This window comes from Cygnus olor, chromosome Z, assembly GCF_009769625.2.
Source record: "Cygnus olor isolate bCygOlo1 chromosome Z, bCygOlo1.pri.v2, whole genome shotgun sequence".
NCBI lineage: Eukaryota > Metazoa > Chordata > Aves > Anseriformes > Anatidae > Cygnus > Cygnus olor.
The window spans coordinates 80,552,561-80,563,516 of record NC_049198.1 but is presented as its reverse complement, the minus strand read 5'-3'; the positions used below and the strand labels follow the sequence as shown (position 1 = coordinate 80,563,516).

General features: G+C 44.4%; 1 protein-coding gene across 1 annotated transcript in view; it reads left to right on the top strand.

Moving 5' to 3' along the window:
• Positions 1 to 1,695: 1,695 nt before the first annotated feature.
• The window catches only part of PCSK1 (proprotein convertase subtilisin/kexin type 1), a 31,704-nt gene continuing 22,443 nt past the window's right edge, over positions 1,696 to 10,956 (top strand). The window contains exons 1-5 of the mRNA XM_040541633.1: positions 1,696 to 2,127; positions 3,318 to 3,422; positions 7,155 to 7,265; positions 9,507 to 9,653; positions 10,085 to 10,161. Of these exons, the coding sequence (XP_040397567.1) occupies positions 1,948 to 2,127; positions 3,318 to 3,422; positions 7,155 to 7,265; positions 9,507 to 9,653; positions 10,085 to 10,161 (620 nt within the window). The 5' untranslated portion in view covers positions 1,696 to 1,947. The remainder of the gene's footprint in view (positions 2,128 to 3,317; positions 3,423 to 7,154; positions 7,266 to 9,506; positions 9,654 to 10,084; positions 10,162 to 10,956) is intronic.

Genomic DNA, 10,956 nt, shown 5'->3' with positions numbered 1-10,956 from the left:
GAAAACAGAATGGAGATCTGCAAGACAGTCTTATGGATGTAAATGTTCTACGCACCTCTTAAGACTTGGGAATATAAACTGTCACTATACATATATATGTCTTTTGTTTCATTTCTGCATGGAGATGTTTCTGCAGAGTTGCTCAATACCGAATGTAAAATGTAAACCAAAGTACAATCTCCATGACATGAATTGAGAGGTAAAAAGCCCTTTGTGTTCCGAGCAGAACAGTACTGATAAAACCAACAGAGGAAAAATCTGCATGGACCCAGAAACTGTTTGCCGAAACAACCACATTGAAAGGAAACCTCAGGAACACAGTGCTAAAAATGGAACAGAGGGATCTTTAAGGCATCTGTCCAGGAAAGTGAAGAAAATACATTTTTGGCAGTAAACACTGAGGAAATCATTCATCGAATACAATAAATTAAATAGAACAGAAAACACACCCTAGCCCCTGGCTTGCCTTTGACAAGCCCTGGAGTGTCCTCACCATGTCTCTGAAAGTTAGCATTGGTGAATATCAGGATAGTGTTGTAGTGTCATTTTATTGCTAGCTAGGTTGTATACTGATATTCATCAAAATATTACAGGTGCTTCTGGTATACCTAAGACACTCATCCTTCTCCCCCCTCCCTCGATCCATTCAAACTCTTGTTCTTTTGAGCCCCTGTAAATGTAATGCCCAATACTTGAGCTGCAATGGTAACAACCCCCTGATGACTATGGGAACACAGGAGTCCTCACAAGGCTCTCGGATCTGTACCTGTCGTGGTACAACGATTTCCAAGGCTGAGTTTTCATCTATTTCCTCAAATGCTGGCTTTCTACAATTGCCATATTTTCCACTCCTCATCGTTTTACATTTATGTTTTCCATCATCTTCCTATGTTAAAAGCTAATGAAGAGTAGGCAGGCATGTTGGCCACACTATAACAAAGAGAGAGCACAACACTGACATTTAAAATGTCCAGTTTAAAAGCTGGAATAAGGAAGCATTTAAATAGAGTTAACTATAAACTGAAACTGCTAAAAGGTTCAGTTTCAGAGGTAGAAGCAAGAATGTTCAGGGAATACTAGGAAATCTTTAGAGAACTTTTCTGACATGAGGAGAGAAAAGACAATGAGAGGGCAGTAGGAAAGCTAAATAAAACAGAAGGATCTGGGTAGTCACCCATGGAAAATGAAATTACAGAATTAAATGAGTATTTAGCAAAGCCCGGAATTTGCTGAGAAATAGCAACACGAAGACCTCCGGGTGTGACAAAAAGTTTGGTTAATAATTATTTTCGAGCGATAGCATTTTGGGGTGAGGGCACCTGCTACGTCAGGGCAGCGGGCAGCAGCGCCCGGCTGGAGGTGTCGGGCGACGGTGCGCGTTAATCAGGCGTTACCGCGCGGCGGGTCCGGCTAATTAGTTAACTGAAAGAAGAAAAAGGATGAGAAATGTTTTATCCTCCCAGCTTGCACCGACGCCGCGGCTCCTCCCAGCGACACCCGAGGGCCCGGCGGAGGGGTGTCGCCGACGGGGGACGGCGCGACCTTCGCTCCCACCACCCCGGGGGCGAGCCGCGGGGGCGAGCCGCGGGCACGGTGCGCGGGCACGACGCCGGCAGCGGCCCCGCGCCCCTCGCCTCCCTCCGCGGGAGGGGGCGGGAGCCCCGACGGAGCCGCCCGCCCCACGCCCTCCCCCCGGGGAAGCACCCTCCCGGCCCGGGGGCCAGGTAGACTTTGACGTCAGGATGTCTGTCGTCGTTTTGACGTGCAAAACGCTCATTTCCATTCCGGAGACCGAGGGGTCTGGGCGGCCGCGCGGAGCCGGGCAGCCGCGCAGCACCGATCCGTGCCGCGCCGAGCCGAGCCGTGCCAAGCCGTGCCGATCCGAGCCGATCCGAGCCCCGCCGCCCTTCCCAGGCGCTCGCCTAGCAACGCCGGCCCGCTGCGGCCATGGACGGGCTCCGTTGGTGCGGGCGCTGCGCGGCCCTGGCGCTGCTGGCCGCCTGCTGCCTGCCCCGCGGCGGCGGCGCCGGGCGGCAATTCCTCAACGAGTGGGCGGCCGAGGTCCCGGCGGGCCCCGACGCCGCCAGGGACATCGCCGAGGAGCTGGGCTACGACCTCGTGGGGCAGGTACGGGCGGCGGAGCGGGCGCGGGGCGCGCATCCCATGCGCACACATCCCTTTGCATGCACACGCACCCCTTTACCCCGTACACACACTCGCAACCCTTTACCCCGTACACAAACCCCTTTACCCCATACACACCCCTTAACCCCATACACACACACACGCACCCTTTTACCCTGTACACACCCCCATACCCCTTTACCCCATACACACACCGCCTTTACCCCATTTCCGGGAGTTGCCCCGCCGAAGACCCCCGACCCGCGCCCGGAGCGGGGCTGCGGGCGGCTCCCCCGCCCCACCCCAGCACGAGGGGCTCCGGGCGCGGGGCTCCTTGCCCCCACCCCCCGTCGCTTGTATTTTTTTTTTGGGATGCCGTGACGTCAGCGTTGTCAGGGATGAGTAACCGCGTAGAGGTGGCGGCTCCGTCCCGGCGCCGGGCGGGGGTCCGCAGGCAGCGTCTGTTCCCACCGCGGCATCCCGGGGCCGGCTGCGAGCGGGGGCGGTGGCGCCGGCGACCCCCTCCCCAACTCCCCTCCTCGCCCCGTCCTCGCCCCCTCCTCGCCCACTCGTGGCCCCTCGCCGTGCTCACCCCTGTGGCGGTCGCGCCCTCCGCACGGCCGGCTCCGGGCCAGACCCCCGGTCCGGGCTCCCCAAGCCCTCGGTTCCCCGGTGCCGACCGCAAGCAGTCCCCGCGGAGTGAAGGGCACCGGGGCTGGCCCGGCCCCTGCGCGCTGCCAGCCAAAATGCCCGCGGGGTGCCAGCTCCAAGCGCCGCGACCCCTCGTGAGATCCCCGAGGCACAAAGCCCCCGGGCACAGCAAAGGGGCCAAAATCGGGGAATGCGGCTAAATGCATAACCTGACCTCCGGCCGGGACGTGGCTCTGCCAGGACACTTCTGTTTGCTCCGGTTGCTGCTACAGGAGTAGCGCTACTTTGCTGAGTACTGTCGTAGTAATGAGTGCGATTTAATGAGGTTAAATGAAATGATTCCCCCCAACCCTTCCAGTAGCATGCAGGCTGTGACAAGCACTTCTTACTTGAAGAGTGTTCCAGTTCAGATTAACATATTTAAACGTAGTTTCTTGCTCTTTGCTTTCAAGCAGAAAACATTCCATCAGGTTGTGACTGTTGATATTTGTTTGCAGTAGGGAGATACCTCTCCATACTTACAGCACACCTCTGTCTTATAGATTGGATCACTCAAAAATCACTACCTATTCAGACATAAAAGCCATCCAAGACGATCTCGAAGAAGTGCCATTCATATCACTAAAAGACTTTCTGATGATGAGCGGGTGAGTGTTACATTTTTTTTTTATGCCCTCTGTTTATTCTGACTGCTTATTGATTGCCAGCCTCCTAACGAGGTCACAGGCAGACTTTGCTCGTTTTGCAAGTCTAATGTATTCAGCCATCCATACTTGTGTTGAATAATACTTTATTATTCCATCATTAACAGGCAGACTCTGACCCTCTCTTACCATATTTCTTGCAAGTGCTTTCCAAATTAAGATTTAAAATATGCAGCATTGCAGAGGTTTGGAATTTCATATGTCGATGTGTTGCTGATGAAAACATAAATGACGAACAACAGAGCTCGATTCAAAGAAAAAATCCATAGATGCAATAAGTTTAATCAGGCCATGTGTATGCGATTGCCATGGAAATTAGGTTCCATTTAAAGTGATTCAATATTACCAAAAAAAAACAAAAGACTGAGGTTTTGCTAGATTTATCTTTTCCATGGCAAGCGAAGACCCCCGCTTAAGGGATTCATCACATGACCTAGACTTGCAGTCTTTTGGTACGCTGGGATCTCCCAGAAATCAGGGACGGGCACCGTTCAGAGCCATGGATTATACAGTCTAATGCACAATCCTGTAGCGAGGCAGACTCTCCATTTATTTGACTTTACTTAGGAGAGAAGGATCCGTATTTGTAAACATACTGAGGAAATGTGGTGGGCGGCAAATTTAAGGAACAGAGCAGAATGCTGTCAGCCCCTCTTAAAAACAGCATCTGACACACATCAGAATGATGACATTTGAATTTCAAATCAGCATTATTGCAGCAGCAGTCCAAAACGTCAAGTAACTTCATTGTGAAAACCAGCGTTTTGTCATGTAAGGATGAATCACTTGAGAAGAAGTAATTGGTTATCTGAGTGAAGTTTTTGGATGCAAATGTCAGTTAGGAGGAAACATTTTATGAAGAATTAAAGGAGGGGGTGAGACAGTGTATTTGTTTTACATGTTCTGTTTCAAAACTGTCCATTCCTGTCTGTCTCCTTGCAAGCATCAGATTAGCAGTTGAAGTCTTCTGGGTGAAATCTTTCTAAACTGGGGATGCTCAAAGCCACAGCTTTAGTGTAAAAACCACCACAAATAAAGGTTACATGCTATATTTTATGTCCATACCTACGTTCTGATGCTGTCATAGTACAGCGTTCAGGAACAGAGATCTGGCTGCAATTCCTCACTTTTCTCTCCCTCCCTCTCTGGGGACAGCAACAGGACCTGAGGGAACAGCATGGAGCTGGGACAGGGGAGGGTCAGGCTGGGTGTAAGGGAAAGGTTCTGCACCCAGAGGTGGTCGGGCACTGGGACAGGCTGCCCAGGGACGTGGTCATGGCATCGAGCCTGATGGAGTTTAAGAAGAGTTTGGACAACGCTCTCAGACACATGGTCTGGTTTTTGGGTGGTCCTGTGTAGACCCAGGAGTTGGACTCTGATCCTTGCGGGTCCCTTCCAACCTGGGATATTCTGTGATTCTTTTTTGTACTTAATACATCAAATGTCTGTTACATGGGAAAACACGACCATGTTTAATATACCAAATTCTTGTGTCATGAGCAGAGTGGAAGTCAGTGCATTACATGCATTACCACTAAACATTACTGCATACTCATGTACTTAGACCCCCAAACCAGCTTCAAAGTGCTGCAGGTGATTTGCTAAATCTGCTCCAATTTTCCTTTTATTTACCCTCTAGTATGCAAATTAACTATGTGAATGAACGAGATGTAATTATGTCATTAGGTAAGTATATAAACACGAGGCAATCATGTAATGCTTTGTGGTTATGCATGGACCTTTACTTCGAAGAGCTAATTCTGTTAAGCAACAGCCTATTTAAAAGGGTTTAAATTCATTCTTATAAAAAAGGAAAGAGAAGAGAATCCTGCCTTGGTTTGTGTATTGCCTTGATGAATTTTACAATATGTTAGCCATGAAAGTTGGGGCAAAACTTGGCTCTACTCTGAATATTTATCTCCTTCCTGTGGCTGTCCAAGTGTTTGTAGTAAAATGCGTAACGCCTGTGAATATTTTGAAAGGACACAAATATTTGGCTCCCCAACGTCTTCCAGTATTTGCACTAGCTTCCAAGTCCACTTTCTTGCAAGGGACCTGAATCAAAATCATTTCCAGTGCTTTGTAGATCTGGCATAGGGCCTTCAGCTTTTGCTGTAGATGGATAGCATGAACCTTACCCAGCTGCTGAGTGACAAATATTTGGCTTGTATGTCTGACATATGTGCTTAGTAGTTTCAGCTCATTTCCCTCAGAGCAGTTGTCCGCATCAGAAAACAACAAGCATGGAAACTGTCAATTCTTAATTACCATTGGGTGATGCAGAGGCCAAGCTTTGCTGTGGGCAGGGAAGAGAATCATGGTAATTGCTCTAACCTGTGCAGAAGTATATATGGCCTTGCCTATCAGTAGTGCAGTTTAAAATACTCGTACTTCATGGGTATATTCATCTCCTGAGACTAATCGTGCTTTGTAGGGGTTTCAGTACTAAGTACGAAGCAAAGTGAGCTGCATTATCTTTCAGTATATGTGCTTGCTGTAGCTTCCATCTTTAAGGGTTAATGTTCTTGCAGTGAATTTTCATTAAGTTCTCCTTAGAAAAGATGTATTTTAATCAAATCGGTACATTTCTTTATTATAATAATTTCTAACTCACTCTTATGATTTTTTCATATATGGTGATATGTGTAAGGACCATAAGGTCGTCAAACGACAGTAGGGAAAAGTACTAAAGTCTGTTCAGATGCATAAAGCAAAAGGTTTAAGTCCCAGGCATTCTTAAATGGATTCTTAAAATGTCCTTAAAGCAGGACCTTGGCAACCTCCTGAATCTGAGCTTTCTTTGCCTGTTTGGAAATTGGGATGAAAAGCAGCACCTTGGTCTGTGTCAGAGTGACTGCCCAGGTGCCTGCAGCACCATTTTTTTGCCATTTCCAAAAGGAGCACACAGCACAGATGGGTGTCACACAGCAGAGTCAGGATTGGATTTGAAGTGGATTTAATAAAGCATTCAAAGGACCAAGGGTGGGAAATATTGTTAAAACATAACCCTGTGACTTAGGGAATGCTGTGTTTGTGCACAAATGCCAGGCATTTCAGTGTACAGATGCATTAGCAAAACACACTGAAGCATTTTGGCTCTCAGTAGCCTCAAGTGGAATTATGCCAGTGAGGAATTTAGTCCAATATTCCTGGTTTACTAACAGATCACACTTCAAAACACCGGTGGGAAGGAGACTTGAAGGTCCATCTGGGCTATGAGTAACATCATCGTTATGACTGCTAGTCAGAGATAAAGCCAGAGATAATCTTTCTTCTTTTCTTGCAACTCCAAGTATAAATCAATAGGCATTAAAATGAAAGTATGAAAAAGAAGCAAAGTGTAGTTTTGTTTGTTTCAGTAAACATCACTACTTAAATAACCTTCTAACCATACTACACATTTGATACAGAAGTCTGCATTGTGTGGCATTCACAGGATTTCCACCATTAACTTGTACTTTACATGAATTAATTGTATGGCATAGTGATTTCACTGAATCCTCTTTCCTAAAGTACACCGTAGTACGGAATAAATAATCCTCCTCTCTGCATCAAATGTTGTTCGTCTAGCCCTAGGCATGAAAGTCTAGCTGGGTGAGGAAAACCCTTGTCCTCTAGGCTAATGAGTCCCAATGTATACTGGCTTACATATCACATTTTTACAAATAATTTTAGGTGTCATGGGCAGAGCAGCAATACGAGAAAAAGCGAACTAAGCGTGCCACCATGACAGACTCAGCAGAGAATCTTTTCAATGATCCTATGTGGAATCAGCAGTGGTATCTGGTAAGAATTTGTCTCATTGTGGGACCAGGGAAGATGAATTTTGCTTGTAGTATCAGCTGTACTATTCTACTAGTATCACAGCGATTGCACTGGAGGGAAAAAATGAAGAGTCCCTCTCATTAGCATAGGTTATAAAAATCTCTGTGCATAATATTTCCAGGCAACCGTATGTCTTTTGTGATGTGTAGTTCATGCAGAGATTCCAAAAGCTTATCTAGGCTGCTGCTCAAGCTGGGGGGTGATATTAGAACATGGTACAATAGATAATACCTACCTGTATTATAACTTTAAAATATTTACTGTCAACATGTAAGAATTCCTTTAACATGTCTGAAGCTGGCCGTGTGTTTCTTCATTAAAATTGGTAGTGTGGAGTGCATACTCCAGAAGAACACAAAAGCATATGCACGCATATGGCAGTCGCCTTTGGCGTCTCGGCCTAGGGTGCAAGTAGAAGAGATTCTTTACAGCTCACATGTTGAAAACCTCAAGGAAAAGAAGTTTCCTAACCTCTCTAGTTTTTGTCTGAATATGACAAGACAGAAATACAGTTCATCACCTACGTTTCAGCTGGATTTCCACCATGCATCTAGGTTTACCTTCAGTCTAGATGTCATGGATTTCCCTCAGAAGAGGAGTGGGATTAAAAATGGTATAACAAGAAAAATGGTCAAGTACAAACATGATCCTAGTGGCTAGAGATACTTCCTTTTCTTCAGTTCAGCTTAGAGAAAGCAGGCCAAACTGTAGGCTGTTTGTACAATGCTTTTGCTTCTCTTTCCTTTTAGTTAGAAAAAGTAAATTGCAAAACACATAGGATAAAATATTTCCACAAAAATTCCTACAGATTATTTGTCAACATAAAAATAGTTATCTTTGAGAATTTAACATTTCTTTGAAGCTGTGTGTGTATTTGCTTGTTTGCCTGCTTTCAGTAGGAAGCACAAAATATCTAAGGTCTCTGCTTTGGACAAATACATAAACACACAGTTCAGAAAAAAAGTGTTTTTGGTTTTTTTTTTGGTGTGTGTGTGTGAAAAAAGCAGTGCCATGTTCTCCAGAAGACGCTGTTCCTCTTTCCACCTTTCTGTGATTTTTCACTCCTTTTGCCTCCAGTTTACACACATGAGAAACAGAAAACATGATGCTTACTCTTGTTTCCAATGCACATTGATTATATATATTTTTAATTGAATATACGTGTGTTAGACAGTTTCTTCCAAAATGTTATCCTTGCCTTGTAGCAAATAACCTATTATCTGATTTAGTGTCAATGGTTTTTAACTTTTGTTCAGTGTGTCTTCACAAATCACCAAAAAAAAATGTAATGGATTCTAGAAAACGAAACTGGAAACCTCAAAACCTTCCTGATCTGCAGCAGTCAGAAAAGAAAGCAAAAAGTGAAATAAATGTTATTCCTATAACATATTTCTGTACCTAATCCTCATATGCTGTCTGACATTCTTTTGGAAACAAATAAATGAAAAACCTGTGATCAACTAACGTAATTATGCACTGAGAAACACAAAATGCTGGGGTTTATATCTCTGTTTTTATGGGGTAGTAAGCAAGGATTCTAAATTAGATGTATGTGCTGCATATTTAATATTAGAGAGGAAAAATGACCCACTTAGAAGTTACTTTTCAAAGAACTTCTGTGGAAGAGAAGGCTATAAATGACTCATACTTCCAGTTGATTTACCACAGGAAAAGTAATGAGGGTAGCAAACAGAAAGTTGTGATTCAGCACAGTTGTTCCTAGCCAAACAACTACCTTAATTGTTTTAGCCATTAATTATTCTGTTCTGGCTAAGTTGAACGTCAAAGGAGAAAACAAGTTTGGAGAAAACACAGCGTACTGTACTGTGGGCTACTTACTGTCTTGGCTCCTCAAAAGGTGAAAATAACAGACATTAGTAGGTCTGGTTATTAACTCAGCTTTGCAAGGTTCATTGGTACGTTCCTACCCCTCTTGTATTTATTTCTGTTGTCTAGCTCTAATAAATCAAAGATGGTCCTTATTCAGGGGTGGTTTTCTGGAAGCATCGAGTGATGGGGGAAATCTTTCAGTGCTACAACTATTTGAACAAATTCATTTTTGTTATATGTTTACAAAGTTTGAGAGAAATATACTAATTCAGGCTGGGAGGATTTAGAGCATTTCTAAAATGTGACTTTGGATCTGTGTGGTATAAATGGATACAAAATACTGACACATTTGTAATCTTTTCTGTCCCTCAGCAAGATACAAGGATAACTCCATCCCTTCCCAAACTGGATCTCCATGTTATTCCTGTATGGCAAAAAGGGATTACAGGCAAGGGTGTTGTCATCACAGTATTAGATGATGGCTTGGAGTGGAATCACACTGACATCTACACTAACTATGTAAGTTTGTGCATTATATTGCTGTGGAATAAATTAATCAGTTGTAAATTTCATATACAGACACATTGTCTGTTCCACAAGGCAGCTCCTACATTGCAGAGACTGAACTATTTGCCTCAGACCTAATTTGGAACCTGGTCTATGTCACAGGAAGTTGAACGTTACTTAGCAAAGATAATTTATTATTATTTTTTTTTAATCTCAGTGGATTTAGTTCCCAGGCATGTTTGTATACCGTGGTTTAATGCTGAATTATTAAAGCTCCCTGAAAAATTTATGGAATTGTGAACGCCTGTCAAATTCTATGCACTTGATTGCTGTCAACATGAGGCACACCAAATCAATAAATACCGACTCTAGAACCCATTTTGTTGCACATTTAAAAATGCATTTCCTAGTTGTCCCAATTATTTCTGTTCTTTTAAATGTAGGACCCAAAGGCAAGTTATGATTTCAATGACAACGATCACGATCCCTTTCCTAGATATGACCCAACAAACGAAAACAAGTGAGTAGCCTCCCAATTGTGTGAAGAGAGTAAAATAGTACTCTATTACTTCGTGTGTTACAACATGCAAATGAGGAAATATCCATGTCCCCTATGGTAATTATGTATGAAAGGAAAAATTTGTGTCACAAAACCACAGAAAGGTTGAGGTTGGAAGGGACCTCAGGAGCTCTTCTGGCCCAAACCCCTGCTTAAGCAGGGCCACCCAGAGCAGGGTGCACAGGACTATGTCCAGAGGGCTTTTGAGTATCGCCAAGGAGGAGACTCCACAGCCTCTCTGGGCAGCCTGCACCAGTGTTCAGGTAAGCCTCCCAGTAAAAAAAGTGTTTCCCGATGTTCATGCAGAATCTCCTGTGTTTTCATTGGCAGAAACACTTTCACAGACACTGGATATTAGGGAAATTAAATTTTGACGTCTTCAGTTTCTCCATATCTTAGTATATGTAAAGTCTGACACATTTCTGTAAGCTGAATGGAACAATCTGTCCATGTCACCATATACATTTGTAGAACAATACCTACCTAAGCAAATTTTAAGTTCTCTGCTTTGCCCTGGGAATTTTAGAAGAATGCATCTGCTGTGAAGGGCTCTGAAACAGCCTGTTTCTTAGAGAAACCTACCAACCTACCAAAAAAAAAGATCCCTTTAGACCAACTTTTTTATTTAAGGACACTGTATTCTGGTTTTGGCAGTACCTTCTGGACCAATACAATATTTTGGACAAATGTTTTCTAGCTCAGTACTGATAAGCAAAGGTGAAACAATGCTTCTGACCTCCTCCTCTGATATTGCTG